This window comes from Aplidium turbinatum, chromosome 3, assembly GCF_918807975.1.
Source record: "Aplidium turbinatum chromosome 3, kaAplTurb1.1, whole genome shotgun sequence".
Lineage (NCBI taxonomy): Eukaryota > Metazoa > Chordata > Ascidiacea > Aplousobranchia > Polyclinidae > Aplidium > Aplidium turbinatum.
The window spans coordinates 42636253-42659271 of NC_137474.1; the positions used below are offsets into that span (position 1 = coordinate 42636253).

The window sequence follows — 23019 nt, forward strand, 5'->3', positions numbered from 1 at the left end:
TTTGTCCAAGATAGAATTTGTCAATTTCGTTAGTAAAAAGTAAAAAAATGATGTTGAAGAGTTTTGATCATATCTTTGTGCATGGTCAAACTTATGCAAGAGTGTTTATATAGAAAAGTACAGTTATAAGTGGGCATAAATAGGAATAAAACTTAAAACTAAACTCGTTTGAGAAAAGCATGTTTTTCTCATTTTTGTTTTGAGGATAGGCATAGTACACAGTGAATCATAGCCGTACGAGACCAAACCATTTTGGGGGGACAGAACGTAAATTTGCCCAAATGTGCACGCTTTTATAGAAATTGCCCAAATATAATGTATGCGGTGCATGATAACAATGAAAAACTAACATAACAAGATCACTAGCAGTGGCGTAGCCAGTAATTTTGAAAGGGGTGGTTTTGACGGCGTGTTTCGGTTATGGCGACATCCAGCAGCGGGGGGTCTGGGGGGCCTCCCCCACAAAATTTTGAAAAATTACTTTGAATTTGGTGCATTCTGAGAGTATTTTCAACAAAAATGTGGTTATGAATATTCCTGTATAATGGTACTGTGCGGTGGCATAGCAAAAGGATAAGATCATGTTTTCTTTGGCATTTTTCAGAAATAAAGCTACAATTTTCTATGTTTTCTTGTTGTTAATTCCTGGCTGAGATATTTGAATGTTTGGTAATGGCAAAACTCGCTCTTTGCAATACCCACCCACCCCCCTGGCTACGCCACTGATTACCAGCTAGCTAGAATTTCTTACCAAAGTAATCAAGATAGAACAACTGAATTCATCTTTGAAGATACCTTGCTTGTGCATTGCTCGATGCTTCTGCACTTTGGCATGGTAAGTAGGAGTAACAAATATTGTTTTACACACCACAAATAATAAACAACGCCACTTAAATATTCAGTTGTGATGTCATAAAAGACTCAAAAAATAAACATTGCAGGAGACCGGCTCAGGGGGACCATGCAGATTCAGAAAAAAGTACATAACAATAGAGAAATTATGATTAAATGTAATAAAACACAGACATACTACTTCTGTTCAAATAAACTTTGTTCAATCAATTAAAGTAGTTTTGATGACTGAGAGTCACTGAGAGTACCACTGAGAGTCACTCAGCCATTTCTTTTATGACAGAACAATAGGCCTAGGCTATACATTTTTTTAAAATTGTGATTATTTTTGTATTGTCAATCAATCAATCAATCAATGTTTTATTTGTCAGTAACAGGAACATAGGTAGATATTTGAAATATGCAATTAATGTACACAATGCAAAGTTACACAAGTTCCCATACCGACTGGGAGACAACGAAACGACCATACGGTCTACAAGTCAATTGCCACCCTACGGAAATGACGATTTTGCCATTTAAACTAAGCTTACAAGAGAGAGAGAGAAACCTTTTCTTTTGTCTGTTGCGACAATTGCGACAATACGAATAAAATAGCTATCTAAATACCACAACAGACAGGAAGCAGCGAAAGACTATATCAGTCATCGAGTCAGCTGCTTCCCAGTTCTTAATGTGACAAATGTCAAGCATCGGCAAATTACGTTGAAACAAGATAGGCTGATGTTGAGTAATATTAATAAAAGAAAAAAAAAAATTATAAAAAATTATAATTGTAATACTGTTACTGAAAATGTTTTTACTCGTAGCCTTGAACTATTTATTGGCTTGAACTTTTCTTGGTTGCACTGAAGTTTAAACGCCCTTGCTACAAGAGTTTATTGATTTCAAAAGTTTTTCCTATTTTTAATCACCCGGAATAAAGTTTATATTTAAATAAAACCACAGGACTTCACGGATCGCAGCAGCACATGATTTTTTTTTCTTTTATTAATATTACTGAACATCAGCCTATCTTGTTTCAACGTAATTTGCCGATGCTTGACATTTGTCACATTAAGAACTGGGAAGCAGCTGACTCGATGACTGATATAGTCTTTCGCTGCTTCCTGTCTGTTGTGGTATTTAGATAGCTATGGTACTATTTTATTCGTATTGTTTATATTTGTACCGTACTATTGTCGCAACAGACGAAATAAAAGGTTTCTCTCTCTCACTCTCAGATGATACGAATTTTAGTACAAAAATAAAAAGGTCTGGCAGCACTACTTCTAAAAATATAGTTAGGCTAGGTAATTTGATGACAAAAATAACCAAGCTTGATATATTCTAAGTTTGCATACAGACGGTGACGCAGGATTCAAAGAACCCAATTAGCCTAGCAGTACGTATTTACATTGATTCAATGTCTGAATATTGAATAATATTCAATCATCGGATTTGCAGAAGGCGTCGTTGGATTTTCAAAAAATCGCCGAATAGGGAACTCGCCGAAAAAGGCTCTCGCCGAATAGAGAACTCGCCGAATAGTAGCAGAACCTTTTATAAAAATAACCAAACAAAGCTAAGCAACACCTTAACATTACTTTTAAAAGGTATAACATGTTTTTGTTAAATGTTGTGGTGTTGCTTAGCTATGTTCGTTTATGGTTGAAAAAGTACTGTGACCTCCCCACCCGAATTGTTTTATAAAAGTATTTACCAGATTTATATAAATTTATATTTTGTAGTTGCCCAAATCAAGATGATGCATTTATGGATATTATGAAAAAATTTAAAGACTCTGTAAATGTTGATGCCGAGGCAACTGCATCATGCCAATTTGGGCAGTTTTATAAATAGACTAAGTTATGATCAGATACTGCAATTTCATATTTTTTTGTTGCCCAAATCTAAACGATATAGTTATGTAAACAGAGGTGGGCAGTAACTAGTTACAAAAGTAACTAGTTCCTGTAACTAGTTACTTTTTGAGTAACTGTAACGGTAACTTCGTTACTATTTTCCAAAAGTAACAAAACGCGGTAACTAGTTCCTATTTTACCACTTTTACAACAGTTACAAGTTACTTTTGTATTGAAATTTTTGTTTCTAATTGCCGTCCATTTCTCTGCACATGTTTATGTCATGCTTTATGCGTGTTTGCTGCGCGTTGCGCAATAATATATTCTTCTCGCAGCTGTATCGGAGCAGCACTGCCCATGAGCGGCGCTCTTGTTTTGTGATCTTATGGAGCAGGATTGCCATATTGGCAAATTCATCGCCAAAATACAGAAATCTGGCGATTTTTTTTAAGACATTTGGCTTCATATTTATGGTTTGGCGATTTGGCTCTTTTTTAGCGCTTTGTGAGAACTGATTCGGCTAAATTAATTGCTTTTGGTGATTGATCAATATGTGACTTTCTATGGAATCTATGCAATGTTTAGCAAAAGTGTTTGGCAACACTTGATAGCTCAGTTCATGCTTGTCGTATAGCTGCCAGAGGTGTACAGGAGCCGTAGTTTTGGAGTATTTAGGACCCGGAGTCTCGGTGTTACGTTCACTGTTCGCAACCTTATTACATCATTGTTTTCTCGATTCAAAATCGGAAGTCGTTGTCTAAGTAACTTCGAGTCATAGCAGGGAAAGCAAATTATTTCCTTTGTTTCGAGCATTTAAAGAGAATATAGTTTCGGGAGAGAGTTTGCTTTTTTGTACCAAAGACAGGCAAAACACAACAATACCACAGAGTTGAGCATTACAACAATATATTTTACATATTTAATTACAAGTAGTTTAACAGTCAAACGTTTTCGGCTTAACTCAAGCCCTCATCAGGAATCTGAAAATATCTATAAATTGCAATAATTTAAACTTTTTGAAAGTAACTATAGCTAACTAACTATAAGCATTAAGAAACACGCAACGATTATAAGCAATAGTGTGGAAAACAGACAGACGGAAAACAAATTACATTAGGAAAAGGCAACTGCGTAACTAGAAAAGAATTTGCACCACAGGGTGCGTGATAGGCTACGTCTAATAAATGTTGAGGAGAATGGATGCGCCTCCCGCAAATAATTGTTTGTTTAAATTTGGATTACAGCGTTTATGTTGAGATTTATGAGTAACTGAAAGTAACTAGTAACTGTAACTAGTTACATTTTTGAAATCGGTAACTGTAACGGTAACTCAGTTACTATTTTGGCCAAGTAACTGTAACTGTAACTCAGTTACTTTTGAAAGTAACTTTGCCCACCTCTGCTGGGAAAATTAATGAATTTGTTCATTTTGGGGAAACTGCCTCACGCTAATTTGGGCAGTTGCATAAACAGACTAATCAGTTTCATCAAATAATTTCATGTTTTCAGCTGCCCAAATCAACACGATGCATTTGTGAAAATTAATAAAATTAGCTATATAGCAAATTTTGCGTTTTGATTTGGGCAGTTTCACAAAAGTATTAGAGACATATTTTGGTGGTTGCCCAAATCGGCATGATGCAGTTGGTTAAATGCATTTTGTACTGCAGTTTGATCACCATGCAATACAATATATCAATATGGGTGAGCCAAATGAAAATTTTGCGGCACATTTCTTGTGCAAATAAGAGGCTGTACTTAGTTTGATAGATAAAAGATATTAATTTATAGTTTTTCTTAATTTATGCAATTTTGTAGCGCTTTATATAGCAATTTTTTGCCCTAATAATTCCAAGATTTTGCCCGAATTCGCGACGTTTTGAAACAACAGGGGGGGCGGCTGCCCCCCCTGCCCCCCTGGCTCGTACGGCTATGCAGTGAATCATGCCTCAGTGAATCAATGGCGGATTTGATTCACTGTGTACCGGACTTTAGCATACTGTGATATGAGTATAAAAAGTTTTTTTTTATTTTAGATACGTTTGTAACTAAATATGCCTAGAGCTAGAAATAAGCCAAGAAAAGTTGGTGCTACTCCTCCGGAGTTGATGAAAGAAGCTGTAGAACAGATCATCAAAAATAAAACTTCAATGCCGGGGAGGCAAGCTTGCAATCGGGGGGATGGCTCCCCCTTCCCCACCCCATGACTATGCCTCTGTGTAGCTCATGGATCTGTTCCTTTTGCCTATTTACAAGAAGAAATTTATGTCTCACTTTTAAAAAGTAACTGATTGTAACCGTGATTCACTGTGGACCGGCACCGGTCCACAGTGAATCAATTTTTTGTTTACATTTAAAATGCAAAATTTCAAAAACTAAAAGTGCAACAGATCTTGCATTAGAGTCATGTATAGTTTAGATCATGCGGAATTGTGTGACAAAATTTGATGTTTCTATGTTGATTTGAATGTGAATACATGCAAAAATAAACATTTGTGATTCACTGTGCCCCGGTCTCCCCTACTTATACATACTTTGTCTATAACAACACAGCTAAGTGTTAGAGCCCCCTCAAATAAAATTTTAGGAATGCACCCCTGGTCAAGAGCCACTACAAGTAGGCTAGGCTATGCGAAACTACCAGGAATTATAACCTATCAAGTCTTTGTCAGTCCGAGGATAAAGATTCAAAACCAACCAATATAATTCTGCCTTTCCTCTGACTTATTGTTTCATTCACATGCGTTTCTTTTTTCGATTTTTGTGTATGTAGATCAGATCTGTTATTTCCATTTATGAATAACATCTGTCAATTGGTTAGGCCAGGGTAGCCTACTTGAAAAGAGCAAACATGAGTATGATCTGTCAATTGGTTAGGCCAGGGTAGCCTAACTTGAAAAGGGCAAACATGAGTATGGCCGAAAACGTTCGTAATTTTTAGTTTATTTTCATGTTATTATGTTAAATGCCGTCTGGTTGTTAGATTTTATTTGTCTATGATTATAAAGAAAATGCGAAATAACATAAGCCTACTAAATAGCATAGCCCACAAACTGCAAACAGAAGCACAGAGACCAACTCTTTCGATCTTAGGCATCTCTTCAGTGCAGTGAAAGAAAGTTGGCTTTTGATTTTGATCGCTTTAGTTTTTATTTTTGGATTGATTCGACTTTAATTTTTCGTTCTTTTAATTCAGTGGTTCTCAATGGGGGTGGTACCGCCTCTCGGGGGGGGGTTGATTTTGCCAGGGCGACGGTATGATTACCTCGGCTTAAGGGGGCGTTTTGATTGTTAGGGGCATTCTGGTTTAACCCATCTACCGCTCAGCGTAACGATTTCGTCACATCATTTTCTGGATAATCTACTCTGCATGCTCGCACGATAGCTAAACAATTTCTCTTACACCATCGTCGTATTTGATTGACCAACCGTTTTGTTTACAAACGCTATCTATTTAAAATTTAAATTCAGTAATTTTCAGTATAGCCTATAGCCTATCACAAAATCTGGTGAGTTCCATTGTGACGTAAACAACACAGCAAATTCATAACTAAACGTTTTTGTTGGGGGGGAGGGCGGTAATAGTTCGCCGGTTTATAAAGGGGGCTTTGGGTCAAAAAAGGTTGAAAAACACTGTTTTAATTGGATAGTTATTTGGTGACGTAAATGATCAAACACCAAATGAGACAAGTTCTAATTTAAAAATTTAAACCCCGGCGAAACTTTATCGTCAAAAGGAAGATTGCAGCTTTTTACAAAATTTGTGCCAAGATATGATCCTAATATGTTGAAAATAAAATAATATAGAAAAGGCAAGATCTTGTTTCTAAACTATAAGACAATACAATCAACCGAGATGGATCCAAAATACAAGAAATTAGGCTAGATACTAAAAATACAAATATGAATAAAATTCTAAAAATTTTAAGGTTTTTTGAAATTTTAAGCAACACTTTCTTTTTCATAATTTTTTTCGTTAACCTGCCAATAGCCTACTGTCCAAAGGATTTTTTCTCCATACAGTCCGGCATCGGTTTACCAGAAAACACAAATTCAAATCCATGGCTTCTTTTTAATTTTTTACCTTATCTTTCTTCAGGTACTCACAGTATATCAAAAAAACATAGCATTTTCAACAAAGCAAGGTCTCGGCTCGTGGAACACGTAGGCTATACGGTAATTTAAAACGATGATTCGTGTATTTGGTAATTCATCGGAAAACCAATTCCCGGTAGCCTACTATAATTTTTAAGAAAATGCAAGATTTTCGATTGTTTTTTTTTTTAAATATTTTTCGAATTATTTCGCCTTTGAATGTTTTGAAGAATTGAGTCACCTCAGTCCAAGATGGTCGTAAGTCTCAAAAGCATTAACAAAACTTCAACTCTTAATGGCTGCACGATGTATGACGTAATATTACAGAAAAGAAAAAATTTCTGAATTTTGAAAATTGCAGAAATAACGCTGCAGATTGTTCAGCTGCACCATCAGTCCCAGTTGGCAAGACAATGGATCCTCTTCGCACCAAAAATTGTTTGTACTGTCATGAAATATGGAAGACTTCACTTCTGTCAGTTGAATACGGGCTACGGCCCGTGTCAGGGTTACGGCCGTGTGATACACGATGACGAAGAAGTCCTGTGCACCCCCATCCCTGCATGAACTTGTGAATCACTAATGACTGGTGGTATTTGGATCTGCTTGCAAGTCAAGTTTACTGTATAGGCTACTAATACTGTTTGCAACCATGTTAAGTCTAAGACTAAAAGAACAAGAAGACATAGATCACATCTTAGACTAGTAATCATACAAGTAAGAAAACAGACAATAGGCCTACGTTTCAACTGAAAAAGATGCTTTTTGATCACGCTAATGCTGCAACCAGTTACATTTTAAAAACGCTTCTCCATCGGTAAATATTTATCTGAATCATGAATGTCGTCATTAGAACGACTGATGCGCAGGCCCGTAGCCAGGGGGGGGGGGGGGGGTTCTCGGGGTTCCCGGAAACCCCCCTTGAGCCGAAGAGGTCCACATTTTGGAGAAGGTGTAGTATACATACAATCACAGGATCAGCTACCTATAATCAGATGAAACCTTCCAGATAGTTCTGAATAAACATGTTAATATATCGCTGCTTGTTTAGAACAGAGGTCCGCAAATACTTGTTGGTGCGACCCACAAGACAATCGTTCGAAATCTTCGCGGCCCAAACGTTTCAGAAGCATATAATTTTGCGCAAAATCTTTTTCAATTTAATATCAGTTTCAATACGGTCGTCCCCGTTTATTACGCCCACATCGGGACCGGACACAATTTTGGGCTTATTGAGCCGGAGGGAATTTTCTACCACTCCTATACTTTCAAGAATGGACCAAATTGGGCTTAAGAAGCGAGTGGACCTACTATAACTGTGGTCGTCGTCGTGTAAGCCTCTGCTGCCGAGGATCTATCCTTTTACCACCTCAGATTCACGATGTTCTAGGACTACACTGGAAGGCTACTAGAGAGCAGCCAGTCTTTGGTTTCATCATCCAAGACGCGTAGACTCTCCATTCCGTTCTACAGTCATTGATGATGTGGGCACCACATTCACAGGAGGAGGAAGAGGCCATTCTCCATTGCCCGATGCCCGTGCGAAGACTGTTGAGCCGCACCCATGCCTGTCTTTGTTGTGTCAGGCCTGTGGAGCATGTGTCGGCGTAGGAAATGAACGAATGGAGTCTGGTAATAGGCTACTTGACTTCCGTTCAGAATTCAATAGATGGTCTGCCCAAGTAGCCGCCGAGATGTCTTGTACATCAGCTTCGTTGATCAGAAGTTGTGCGGCTGGCACGAATGGGTGTCCTGATTTCAGTCGACAGGGTGCTCGTTTGGAGAGCAGAGATCTTGTGGTGGAGAAGATGGTTAGGCTCCAGTGTCCGTCGACTGAGAGACAGAGTGGCTTCTTCACGACGAAGATCAGCGGGTTGGATGCCAGCGAGAATGGGGGAGATTGTCCAATGGTGTGGGACGCAGACATCCGGTCACTGTACGCAATACGCTGTTTATGGCTGTGTCGATGTTGTGGCAGTGAGCACTGCAACACCAAACATGTGTACAGTACTCTGATGAAGAGTAGACAAGGGCTAAGGCTGCTATAGGCAAAGTGTCAGCTTTCTCCCCCCAGCTGGAGCCAGCCAGGCGCTTTAGTAGCCCAGCGCGGGATGTGAGGTTCTTGCGCAGTGACACCAAATAGTGGTAGTATGTGAGCGATCTGTCTAGTGTCACCCTAAGATGTTTTGGTTCGGGGCAGAAGGACAAAGGTTTTCCATTGTTCTGAACATGTAGCTCACCATCAGCTTCCCGATGTTTTAGGTGGAAAGACGAAGCTTAGTGCGTCAAAGAGTATATGATTGTATTTATTTTTGACGTAGAAGTTATATTTATAGTAGGTTTAAACCCTTTTGCGACCCACTGTGGATATAGTCTCGCGATCCAAATTTGGGTCGCAATCCACAATTTGCGGATCCCTGGTTTAAAACCTCGCATATCGTAAACAATTTAGGCTAAAAGCGAATAGCAGAAATTGTTATATTGCAAAATGTGCAGTAGCTTACATGACCCTAAAAGTTCATCCGCACCCTCTGCCCCTCGCTTCCGACGCCCCTGTAGATATGCTATTGTTAATGTGAAAAAAAAGTTGTTTGTAACCTATTTATTTATTTCGTTTTTGTAATGTTGACAACTTGAAGTTTGTTTTGTTTGTTGGCCTATATATTATGTACTGCCACTTCCTATGTTTTGATTGCTTGCTTGGGGACACGCAAAGAAGAGAGTGTTATCAAAAGGTCCATATTTTTGGATTTGGGAACCCCCCTTGAAAATGTCTAGCTACGGGCCTGCTGATGCGCATCATTTGTTTTTCACAGATGCACGTGGATGACGTAATTTCATAACTTCCGATCTTCTGGCGATATATTTTGCCAAGAATCAACAAAATTGATCATTTTCATGACTTGTTGTCTTTCGAAGCAAAGTAGTTTGCAAAACTTTACAACCTTTCAAAATGAACGGCTGTATTGAAAACGTTGCTCTAGCTTTGGCTATTACCCTTTGCATGTCAATTTGTGGAAGTTCTGAAGATCGGGTGACTGTCTGCAGAACGTACAATCCTGATACAGAATCTGGACCACCGAAATGCGAGGGTGAGACGGTGACAATAGTGAGTACAGGCAGCCGAGATGGCATTGAGTCTCTTGATAAATCCAAGGAAGAGCAGATCAAGAAAATCGCTCAACAGCTGGTTGACGGTAATTTGCTTTTTTATTGTTTTGAATTTTGAAATGAAAGTTTTTATTAAGATGTGAATCATATTGATTGCTGATGACCAGATTCGTCAGTAAATTAAAAATTATTGCTTTTTTCAGTTGAACATTCATTTCAGTGTAACCGACATTGTATCAACATTTTGATTGGTAGGCTACTCACAAATTTTTCGTAGAAATCTTGAGGCTGCCATATCTACTTACCCACAAAATGTATCAATGAATGTCTTTTTAATTATCAATAAAAGAATAAAACTTGGTCAGTCACAATTACGAAAAAAATTGTGAATCACTTTGCAACACGAGCTCGCACTTATCATGTAGCATGAGAGAAAGCAAATGTTTATCAAGACTGCATAGCCAAAGGTAGTGGTGGCCAAAATTGTTTATTTTTCTCAATGAAATGAAAATTATAACTATGACCAATCACGTGAAAAACGGAAGTTTTAAATACACAAACAGCAATATTTCTAAGTCATTGAAGCATGGTCTGTCTGCACTGTCTAAGTAACAAAGGATCGGTCAACAGTCTCAATATTATATTAGATCATTGAAGCATAAAATCATTGAAGCATAAAAGAAATATAATCATTGAAATCGTTGTTTAAACCCTTTGTAAGTAAGTTTAAACCCTTTTGCGACCCACTGTGGATATAGTCTCGCGATCCAAATTTGGGTCGCAACCCACAATTTGCGGATCCCTGATCCCTTACATAATTATATAATCATTAAGAAAATACCGGTTCCATAACATAAATTTATCTTATTGAAATACTATTGTGTGTGTTAGCCTGGTCAAATGTTTTAAGGTTCAGACCAAGGAAAAAAAGCTATTGATTTATTTTCTTAGTGATATTGCTTTCTGTATTAGGTAGATGGCCCATTTGAGGAAGTGTCATAGTACCAGATCACCTTTTTCAGTTGGTTTTTCCCATTTTTGATATAATCATTGAAGCATAAAAGAAATTGTTTTTTTCAATGTTCATTTTTTAATAATTTGTGGGCCTAAATGAATTATTTAGATGTTTTTAATGAATTTCGTGTTTAGAAAGGCCCATGTAGGCCTACTTGACTTTAGATATCCAAACTTTTGGTTCATCATCAACAGTATCATAGCCGATGCGGCCTTTGATGAACTAGATGCTCAGTTCGTAAATTTTTTCCAGTGTTCCCTTTGTCGCGCAGTGTCCCAAAGTGTTCTTGGTTGGCTGATTGATGTATTGAAATTGGATATAAATGTTGTTCTTTGTCTGCCACGAGCACGTTTCCCGAGAAGGCGGCCGCTTAGACAGAGATTTTCGAAATCTTCCTTTCTGATAATGTGACCGAGAAATTTGAGTTGCCTTTGAGTTATGTTGTTCAATAGTTCCTTATCTTGATGTACTTGGTTCAAAACTTCTGCATTTGTGATGTGATCAGTATATGAAATCCTGAGCATTCTTCTGTAAAACCACATTTCTGCTGCTTCAATGTTACGCCTGGTTTCTGTGTTGAAAGTCCATGTTTCACAACCATACTGGAGAACAGACCACTATTTCCTATCAGATAACCAAACTTTTGGTTATCTGATAGGAAATAGGTCACATATAAGTATAAACTTAGACACTATTCCAGAATACATCGGAAATTTCACGACCAGACTTAATCGTTTATCTGAGAAGATAGATCAAGCAATCCAAGCAGGTGAGTAGTTGACTATATTGAAACATTAGCGATGATTTATTAATTATAGAGTTTGCTCATTTTTCTTTCAAGTGGTTTCATTGGAGAGAGAAACTTTTATTTCGTCTGTTGCGAGAATAGTAAGGTACAATTATACACAATACGAATAAAATAGTACCATAGCAATCTAGATACCACAACAGACAGGATGCAGTGAAAAACTATAGTCATCGAGTCAGCTGCTCCCCTGTTCTTAATGTGACAAATGTCAAGCATCGGTAGCCAAAATTACGTTTAAGTTATTTTTCCACTTACCCTTTTGTTACTTTAAAGTTCACTACAAGTTTGTGCTAGCAATGAAAACCAAATTAAAATGAAATTAAAAGGTAACAAGTTTTCTGAACTGTTTACAATGCGGAAAACATGAAACAATATTTTGAAAAAAAGGTTGCACAGAAAATTTTTATTCAGCATTTGTATCAAACTGAGTCGGAGTTGGCCATTTTCTTAACGACTCCGACTCTAGACACATCAAAATCCCTCCGACTCCACAGATCTGATTGTTGCAGACTCCAAGGAATTGTGGAAACCAAGAATTAACCGGCAGTGAAAATCTTGAATTAAACTTTACAGGTTATTGTTGAATAGGTGCAGATCCACTCGGACTGAAAAAGCAATAGTCGAAAAACGAGCTACATACCTAGCTAAGCTAAGAAATAGCTAAGAAATAGTAAAGACGTAGCTAAGAAATAGCTAAGACCTAGCTAAGAAATAGCAAAACTATAGAACTATACTATTACGTTACTTTACTAAAAAATACATTTTATTTTTCAAATAAAAATCTTTTTCATATTGCAATCATTATAGATATAGCAAGAAGAAACCACAATTGCGACGATCTTCACCAATATGGCTTCGCTACCGACGGTGCTTACAACATTTCTGTAAATAGACAAGTGATGGAAGTTTACTGTGAATTTCAAAGGAATGGAAGCAATTGGATGGTTTGTTATTATAATTTAAACAGTGATCATCACATTTAGCGTCTTATACAACTAAAGAGATTTTAATCAAAAAAATAAAGAGCCTGAAATGTAGATACTAAATTCATGTTCAGCAAACAAACGTTTCAACAGTGATAGCGATTGGTTCAAACGACAATTGTCGTGATAGGCACTTAACAGTCTTGATAAAGTGATCTTAGAAGGTTTTGATGTCACGACTTTGACTCATGTTATAGATGCTTAATCTTATTTTATACCATCAGATCGCTGACGAGTCAGACGTAATAGAATTGACCTTTAGTAATTCTAAAATAATTATGGCAAAATTTTTTTAAAAGCAAGTTCATTAAAAAAGCATGTTTTGCGTCATATCAGAGAGAATTGACACGTTGGAAGTGCAAGCAGGTACCGTGAGCAATTTATGAAAAAGTACATCACGTTATTTGGTATTCGCCCAAAGTGCACTTGCAGATTGCAGCCCACTCCACCAAACAAAGATATCCAAATAACTGTCGGTAAATTTTCTTTAATTGTTTAGATTTTTCAAAAACGATTTTCCGGTGAAGTTGATTTCTATCGGAATTGGAATGACTATGTCGAAGGATTTGGCCAAAAAAACGGAGAGTTTTGGCTTGGTAACTATGCATGTTGTCTTTGATATAACCATACTACAATAAAGTATGATACTTGTAGCAGTTCTCAAACAAATGCTGATGGATTTGCACTGAACAAACCCTCTTAGTCTTAAATTACACAAGACTGGCATTACTACATTTTTCTTTATTAAAAATACAAACCGACATAAAAAAATAAGCGACAATCTTCGTCAGCTTTTGACGCTTTGATAAAACCTAAATTGGCCAAAACAGCAAAATTATGATTTGTTTTTATTTGGCAAATCTATTCTTCCATCAAGAGAACTTTGAACAAATTTTGGTAACTACTTAATGCTTTGAAAAACTCTTGCTTGGCAGCCCTTCTTACGCAGAATTTGTGTCCATTATTTCATTACTGTCAGTGACAACGTTGGGCAATGGTGCAAACATCGTTAGTTTAATCTGGTCAAGCATGGTCCAGATGCTGGCACAACCACCCCCCAGGAGATATTTGCGTAGCTTACAGACTGTTAATTCTTTGTACTTTTCAGGGCTGAAAGATTTACATTCAATTTTAAGCACAGGACATCACATGTTGAGAGTTGACATCGAGGACTGGGAAGAAAACACAGCATACGCTGAGTATGGGTATGTAAGAATAAATTACCAAGTTCAATTAAATAGCAGTTTAATTCTTTTTAGCTTATACAACTCCACGTTTCCAGCTCAAAATGGCCAAATGAAGGAGAAATTATTTCTAAAACTGTAAATCTCCATCTGTGTTTCAGTTGCAAAAACTCATCACAAGATGCTGATTTTGTTTTTACATTGTGCCCATTGTGACAACACACAGCAGGCTACATTGTGAATCACACATGCAACATAATCTCTTCCCGAAAGGCAGTGAAGCATAGCAGTACGGGATTAAGCAATATTTGGGGGGGAACAAAAATTTGCCAAAGCTACCGAATTTATTAAATTTCTCAAGTGTATACGCCTAACGAAACTATTATATATAGCCTACTGGCATGTACAACATTTTCCTGGGAAGACAATTCCAATTTTTGAATTTGCAAACAGCTGAGCAGTCTTGGATGGACTGTGCATTGACGATAAATAATATTACAGTAAATGAAATAGAAACGTTGGAAATCTCTTAGCCGAACAATCTTCATCTCATTTTGCACCGCACTAGCAGATCGCTGAAATTGCCAATCCTTATATTTGCTTTTAATGGAATGTGATATATATAGAAATATTCCATAACCTTATGCATTGATTGGCACTGTAGCCTATAAGTAAAACTAATATATGAACGCAGAATGTTTTCCGTCGGAGATGAATCCACAAACTATACCTTAAGGACTGGACGTTTTACAGGAAAAGGAGGTGCAGGTCTGTATAGATAAGGCAGTAGCGTTAACAATAGGTACTTTTGGACCCGTGAAATTGAAGAAGCCACTTCGCATTATTAAGATGTATAGGCGTAGGAGCCAGGGATACAGGGAGCGCAACCGCATCTCTCAACTTTTCAATATGTTGGAGATTTGATAATTGGACAAGAACTTTCAGCATGTTTTACAAATTTCAGAAAATTGAACTTGTCTTTGATTTCTTGCTCAAATAATACTGGTCAACAATTTGAAACCAACTCTCTGGTGCATGAACAAAAAGATTGTATTAAGGATAAACTTGGGTCGCTGAGTTTGAAAATGAAGTCCGTTTTTGCGTATCAAATCTGTTTTTTTTTTCTGGAGCCATCCTAATTTTTAAAGGGGGATGGCTGCAGTGAAAAAAAACTTGATTCCCCACTCTCGATAACTCTCAAAACTCTTCTTAGTTTTGTTGCACCAAAACTTGTGTTGTTAGTGTAATAAAACGTATCTTTTAATATTGAATTTGAGTAGTCGACTATGACAAATTAGGAAAACACACTGAAATCGGACATTACTTAAACTGTAACAGTTAAGAAACAATTGTGTAATGTGAGTTGGCTGAGAGTTGCGATAAATTTGAGCAGAAATTATCCAGATGTTTACAATATTTTTAAAAAGTATATTTTAATTAGATGTGCTCCAATATTGAAAGTAGTGCTTTAAACGTATAACTTACAATATGAATATGCTCATCTGAAAATGTAGTCTATAAGTTCACTTTGTAAGATTTGAAATAACTCATTAACTACAGTATGTTTCTCGGTAGCCGATTGTAGCAAGAATTGACAGCGATAGACACCGTGTTTCGCCCATGAGGCTGGGCTAATTTTTTTTCTTTTCTTCGCGCAACGCTCAGGGTTCAAGGTGGCCATATAAAAAGGAATTGTTACCTGGCTTATCATTAGTGCATCCGCTCCGGGAGCCGTCCACACACCCAAACACTCAGCAGGTACACCATACTTATACGGATAATACCTACTAGGGAGGCGAGGGACTTATTCTGACCGAAGAGACCCACTGCCATAGATGATAATCTGTGGATATATAAAATAAAGGTTATTGACTGCCTCAAGCTTATCTACCTGTCTCAACTTTCCTCTTGCTGATGTTAGAGCGGACTAGGAAGTGGCGGGTCAAGCTCGAGAACTATCAAGACTTGGTAAAATTGTAATTTTAGATGATTTGTGTGTGTGTGTGTTTGTGTGTGTGTGTGTGTGTGTGTGTGTGTGTGTGTGTGTGTGTGTGTGTGTGTGTGTGTGTGTGTGTGTGTGTGTGTGTAAGCTTATTTGAATTGAGTGCAGTTAGGTTTAAGACTTTTGTGTTTGAAACGTCGATCTAAATTTACATACAAATATTTTTTTAATACAGTAAACAATATCACACCAAATCAGAAAAATCAATTTATATACACAGAGTGGGCCAAAAGTAGGCTTACAGTTATAAAAAGTAGGGTTTGGGTCTAAAAGTAAATTTATTGTTTTTCTGTAGGTACTTTTAACCAGATATTTTGAAGCAAGCTTCATCTGACCAGATGATTGTAGCGAGCTGAGAACAAGTGGTTTAGCCTTAGCCTACGCCCCTGCTGAATACTGTGCTGCTACTTAGTGCAGAAGCGCCCATACTGACCTTGTCGATGTGCCAATCAACAACTGCCTGCAAACTGTCACAGGTTGCCTCCGTCCAACTCTAACTGACTGCTTGCCTGTCCTCGCAAACATTGAGCCAGCTGCACTACAGCGCCAACGTGCTGTTCTTTCCCTGAGCCGTAAAGCCCTAAACCCCGGCCATCTGCTACACGCAACCACGCTGAGATATCCACCAAAGCAGCGGTTAAAATCAAGAAAGCCATTTGTACGCGCTGCACAAGACCTTCTGGCAGCCTCTGGTGGAAGCCCTAGCAAACAGTGGTGCCACGCGGCATGGTGTGAACCATGGTCAAGCAGAACATCCCCACTTCGCCAAGTATTCAGATCCCCGCCCGAGAACCAGCTGGGCCATGGCCTCTCTAGACTTGCCTCATCAAGGCGTAACCGTTTGCTCACTGGTATTGGACGCTATGGTGCAGACATGTTGCGCTGGGGCTTGGCAGAGAGTGCTGCTTGTGAGTGTGGGGAAATGCAGACGGCAGCCCACATTACCAAGGATTGCCGGCTATACAGACCACCTCATGATATGGAAGGCCTAATTTCTATCGATGACGACACCAGGCAGTGGCTAACCAACGGATGCCCTGACAAATAGCGACAACACGAGAGATCAGTAGAATCATAAGAAAGTTTGATGAAAAGTTTAGTAACAAAGTTTTGTTTTGAAAAATATTCTTTTGTTTACTTTTTTTTCGCGCAACACTCAGAGTTCAAGGTGGATATCATTACATCTTGCAGGGTTACATTATTTTGTTCCGTATAAAATGTTATTTGTCACCATACTCATCGTTAGTAAATAACTGTGGTTGAAGGCCATGCATCCAGAACGGTGTTATTTTAGTTTGCTTTTTCATTTTGTCATCGGTGGTTTGGGTTTGGTTCCAGTTTTTCACCCTGTTCTATGCTTTACCACAGGACTTTGTTTACCATATGAAATCGTATCACGTGACTTTCCGATTATCTTTTTCATAATAAAAATAAAACCGCAAATGAAAAATAATCGTTTATTCTCGCCGTTCATTAATAAACGCTTGAAATCCCAAATCTGAATAAAACGAATCCCAAAAAAGGTTAAAAATAAGGTTAAAATGCCAACATTTTTCGGGCTTCCAAGTCCCAGCCCGAAAGTTTTTCTAAGACCACGTCAATTCCTCTTAATTAGTTTTTTGGTCTATATTTTTGTTGGGTGTGGGACTGTGGGTGCTGCAGCCCCATCAGTCCCCACCTCACCCAATCCTCTTGATGACCTCTGATAGACTTCAATAAATTCCAGATTTCTATCGATCAGGTTGTTTAAGGTCTACTTGAAAATCTTCAAAACACTCAAATTCTATAGTTACATTACATTGCAATCTTTATCTTCTACGATATAGTTTGCAAGCATTTCAATTGAGTTAATCTCATACGTTTGCGCTTTGACAAATTAACATTTTACTAAAAAAGCAACAATATTGATGATAGCTCAAACTGTGTTATATTTGTTGGAGTGATAATCGAATATGAATTAAATGGATTGATGAACATTACATTACTTTATTCTCAGGTGAATCATTGCTTTATCACAATGGTTTCCAATTTTCCACAAAAGACCGGGACAACGATAACAATCCCTTACGCCATTGTTCCACCGAATACTTCGGCGGTTGGTGGTATAAAAATTGCCACGCTTCAAATTTGAATGGACAGTACTTGAGGGATGGAACCATAAACAGCACAGGAGTGATATGGGGATCATGGAAGCATCGATATTATTCATTGAAGAAAAGTGAAATGAAAATACGTCGTGTACAACAATGAACTATAGAGACCAACACATTCATGTGGCTATTTGAATGCTTGAAATATTGTAAAGGGGTAAAAATAGTAGCCTATCACTTGCCAAAGCTCATTCTTTCAAATGAAAAGGAAATATCTACAAACTGAACAATAAATATTTGCCTAAAAGTTTCTCCATTAATAATTTTTGTATTTCTTTTCAGTAAAGATGGATAGCAGCCACGCTAACGGTACTTACTAAGTTGTGAACTGACACTGTAGGCTATACTGTACTTAAGGCAGCCTACCCTGTAAAATGAACACTTTGTTGCACTCAGTAGCCTACACGTTTTTGGACGATTTTGCAAACAGATGGATACAAATCACTAACATCAGTTCTGTAATATTTGGTTGGCACTGTTCCAATACAGTTCTTAAAACTTACAGCACTTACTAGTTTTATTGCCTGCTTAAAGTAAATAATTGTGCTGAGGCAGTTTACCTACAGGTAGGCCTGTACTACTATAGTTTTCAGAAGGTCTGCGCGTCATGGATGATGAAACCAAAGACTGGCTGCTCTCTAGTAGCCTTCCAGTGTGGTCCGGGAATATCGTAAATCTGAGGTGGTAAAGGGATAGACACTCGGCCCCAAAAGGCTCACACGACGACTAGTTTTCAAATATATAACTAAACAGAGATATCTAGTCTAGAAATCTGTGTTACTAAAGTACAACTTTATTACCTAGTTTCTATATTTCGTACAAAATACCCCACAATTGACCAAAAAGGTTGTTCAAACGTTTATTGCATTGAATATTTTAAGTTACAAAAATAAAACAAATTCGTTCTGTATGTGTTGTTGTTCAACAATTTTGCTTATCGTTTTCCCCTATAGAACAGTGGGTTGAGCGCTTGACTTTGTAAGCAAAGAATTAGAAAGATCAAGAGGTTCTGGTTCAACTCTCGGGGTGTGCCCTTGAGCAACGCACATCAAAGACAGCTTCCCTGTTAGCGGCGTTTAGGGGATGGAATAATTCAAAGACAACAATATTTTAAAAACAAAGGCAAGTTTACTTTGTCAATCCCCATGACTGGGTCAGTGGTTGAAAGCCTCTATCAATATGCGAAGCGTTCAAGACCAGCTTCAGTAAAGGCTTTCTCAGTCCAAGAAAAATAATTCTCTCAATCATTAGAAATGAAAAACATTACTGTTTAAACGCAATAACAACAACAATGCCCAGGGGCGCCGGAATAGGGGGGGTGGATGCCCCTCTTGCCCTCAATTTATGGGGAGGAATAGTGGGAGCAATGATGCCCTTTTAAGGTCATGTAAGCTACTGCACATTTTGCAATACGATATAACAATTTCAGCTATTCGCTTTTAGCCTAATTATAATCTTTCTTTTCTGCCTCAAAATTATATTCACGACACAAAATTCTGCATCACGGTGGGTTAGCCTACATCATTATAACATGGCAAGATGCCCTTCTGTGCCATTGCTCTTTGTACACCGGACACTTGTATCATTACTCGATGATGAGCTGATAGATATCGCTATATCGCTTAAAACTTTTAAAAAAATTGCCATTTCAGCAACAAAAGTGCCCTTTTTTAAATCCTGCCCCCCCTCCCCAGTCAAAAACCTTTTCGGCACCCCTGACAATGCCACTTCGTTAAATCATTCTTTTATGATACAAATGATGTAATGAGGATATGTTAGTCATTCCTAGATGAGGACTGGAGAGAGATTCGAGAAGTATTGCCTTGCTGCAATTATGTCGTCAGAAAACAAAACTTGTTTTGAGGACGACCAAACTTCAAGTTGAGTAGAGTCGAAAATCTGAAATGAACATCAGTACTGTTAGATTGTTGTCTTCACAAAAACCAGTCTTTGTTACATTGATGCAACGTCTTTAGACGTTAAACATGAGGAATTTTGCCAACTGAGATATGCCTCGTTTTTTAGAATTGTATTACCGTAGCGTGTCCTACACGGTAGACAGATAATTGTTTACTAGACGATGGATCGCATGAGCAGGTATTGATTTTGGTGGCATAGAATAGAGATACCATCGGAGTAAAAGTGGATTTTTTTAAATTGGTGGACAACAATAATTAATGTTGATTTTGCCACAAAGGATGACGTGACCAAATAGTGATAAATCCTTGTGATTAAACAATGTATTTTGTTAGTAAATGACACCAAATGGTTGGTTTTGAATCTTTATCCTCGGACTGATAAAGCCTTGATCGGTTATTCCTGGTGGTTTCGCATATTTGTAGAGGCTTTTGACGCAGTGTCGGTTACCGAGATTGTTGCGAGAAGGTTTCAGAGTGAAGTTTCCGATTGTTGAAGTCTTGTTGCAGGAGAATTATTCCCAACCATTAGGTGCCGCTGAATGGAAAGCGTTGCTTAAAATGCGTTACTCAAGCGCACACCTTGAGAGTCGAATCAGGGCCACTTAATCTTAAAGCATCTTCGTTCACGAAGTCACGCGCTAACCAACTGAGCTATCGGGGCGGACACATGAAATGTCATCATCTCATCAATGATGAACATCCAATCTTTTAATAATTTCTTTATGTTTATAACAAGTAAATTATACGTTTGTCTATCCCAGAAGTTAAAATTTTGTTTCGATATTAGCCTACATTGTATCGATGTAATGTTATATTTAAAATTAAAGCCAAGCGGGGTCTCGAAGGGACCCCAGAGGTGAATTTTTTATCTCCCGCCATACCTATACCAACATTTTTCTCTTTATCTTTGTATGTGTCATAAATTTAAGCAAGTTCAGTATAGTTCAACAAAAATTAAAAAATTATTTGGAACATGTGCAAAAAACAGCATAACTTTACCTGGGGTCCTGATGGGATCCCCCTTGATGTATTAAGTTACAAATGCTGAATGTTATCCAGTTAACTTCATGCGAAAAATGTCCTTACATTTTGCCAAAATTTGAGAATTTGATGACAAGTCAACACGTGGTCAAAGAAAAGAAAATGATAAACTTGCAGCTTTTCGCGAAATTTGGAATGGATTTGTAGAAAACTGCAAAAAGCTCTATAAGCCATTTGAAGAAGTAACGGTAGATGAACAATTAGTGTCTTTCCGAGGGAAATGTCCAATGAGACAGTACATGAAATCAAAACCAACAAAATGTGGAATTAAAGTGTGGGCAGCTGCAGACGTGAAAACCACTTACCTGTATAATCTCCAAGTCTATGCTGGAAAACTTCTTGGGAGTGCACCAGAGAAAAATCAAGGACGTCGGGTTGTGTGTACTGTGTGACATGATGAAACCACTGTTTGGAACTGGAAGAAGTGTTACAACAGATAATAATTTTTTTTACATCAGTACCAACTGCAGAATTTTTGCTCCAGAAAAACATCACCAAGAAAGGAACACTGAGCAAAAGTGTCAGATATTCGTACAGTTATAGAAGTTGCGAAGGGACCATATGTTTTATCGTCAAACTTTATCTTTTCAGATAAACTGTCAGTTGTAAGCTATGTGCCTAAAAAACAAGACGGTTCGTTTACTATCTTCTCAGTATCTTGATGATTCACTGTCTAATGAAGACCACAAGAAACCCAACATGATACTTGAATATAACCGCACAAAAGGCGGAGGGGATGATGCAGACAAGTTGGTGAGTGAATATTCTTGTGCCAGACGAATGTCAAGATGGCCTTTCCGACTTTTTATGAACGTGCTTGACATTGGAGCCCTGAATTCCTATATCACTTGGGTGTTCAAATACAGAGACTGAAACAGTAGAAAATCTAATCGAAGATAATATTTCTTGATGGAGTTAGACAAAGAATTGACGAAACCCAATGTCTTGCGCAGAGCATGTAATCCATGTGGTTTTCAGCTTCACATCATTAGAGCTATTGAAGGTATGGGAGTTTCTGTAGCTCGAAACACTGCAGCTTCAAATATACCCTCAACATCAGAGCAGCTAGTGAGACGGAAGGGAAGAAGATGCTTTCAATATCCTTGAAACAACGATAGAAAAGTTAACAATATATGCTTCAAATGCAAACGTTTCGTTTGCGAACAGCACCGAGTCACCAACACAACTGTGACAAGTGCAAAAGAATGTGAAGATGACAGTGAATGATCTGTGTGTTTATGAATATGATCCTTTGTCTAAGTAATTAGTAGAAATGGTAGAAATAAAAACACATGATTGTATTATACTGTATGTGATGCTAAGACTGAAATTCTAGTTTTTGTAACACTTGGGGTAAAAACAAGGGTTTGTTACAGTGTCATAAAAATGGCATCTGCTTTACTTACAATTTCAGCAATCTTCCTTTGCTACATTAGCTGTAGGCCTATAAACTGTTATCTAAGTAAGGATGAAGAAAGTATACTACAAGTTGGCTTGTGCTTTGGTGTGCCGGTATACTGATTGTGTGTATTGTGAGAGAACGCAAAACTGGCTCATCCAATTTGCCATTTTTCATTTCCAAGGAAGAATGGCCTCCTTCATCCCTGTGATGTATTTGAACTGCTGTCTTGTCGAAGCTCTGCTTAATTGCTTACGTCATAATTGTATGTGCGTGTGTGCCTTTTGTTGTTCTGTCGCACTGCTGGTTTCATTCCAATTGTTCTTCTGAAGTCGTAGAGTAGTGAGCAGTGGCAGTTATTTTGCAGAGCAGTTTTGTTAAAGATTTTCATGCTAAGTTATAGCGTTTAATTCTGTAATAATTATGTTTATGATAGTTCAATTAATATTCTATTTGAATTTAGACATAGCAATGGTTCAATGAATTAAAACCTGAACCGGTGAACCCCCTACACTTTGGCATCTGGTCTTACCTGGAGAGCAAAGTTTCGACTAAACAGCACCAAAGTTTGGAAGCGGTGAAGGCTAATCTGAAAAAAAAGTTAGCTAAAATACCT

At 37.8% G+C, this 23019-nt stretch overlaps 1 protein-coding gene across 1 annotated transcript; it reads left to right on the forward strand.

The window, feature by feature from the left end:
• The first annotated feature begins 9744 nt into the window (after positions 1–9744).
• On the forward strand, positions 9745–22231 carry LOC145766824 (microfibril-associated glycoprotein 4-like). Its single transcript, XM_082578529.1, has 9 exons — positions 9745–9988; positions 11576–11686; positions 12533–12669; positions 13208–13304; positions 13817–13913; positions 14587–14660; positions 17891–18132; positions 21659–21757; positions 22172–22231. Exons 1-9 carry the CDS (start codon positions 9745–9747, stop codon positions 22229–22231), a joined length of 1161 nt encoding a protein of 386 aa, XP_082434655.1.
• Positions 22232–23019: the final 788 nt, after the last annotated feature.

Excerpts from the sequence above, each read along its gene's own strand:
- LOC145766824 (XM_082578529.1), top strand. The coding sequence starts at position 9,745 with ATGAACGGCTGTATTGAAAACGTTGCTCTAGCTTTGGCTATTACCCTT. Across the intron at positions 9,989-11,575 it reads CGCTCAACAGCTGGTTGACG|GAAATAGGTCACATATAAGT; the intron begins GTAATTTGCTTT and ends GTTATCTGATAG. Across the intron at positions 11,687-12,532 it reads AGATCAAGCAATCCAAGCAG|ATATAGCAAGAAGAAACCAC; the intron begins GTGAGTAGTTGA and ends CAATCATTATAG.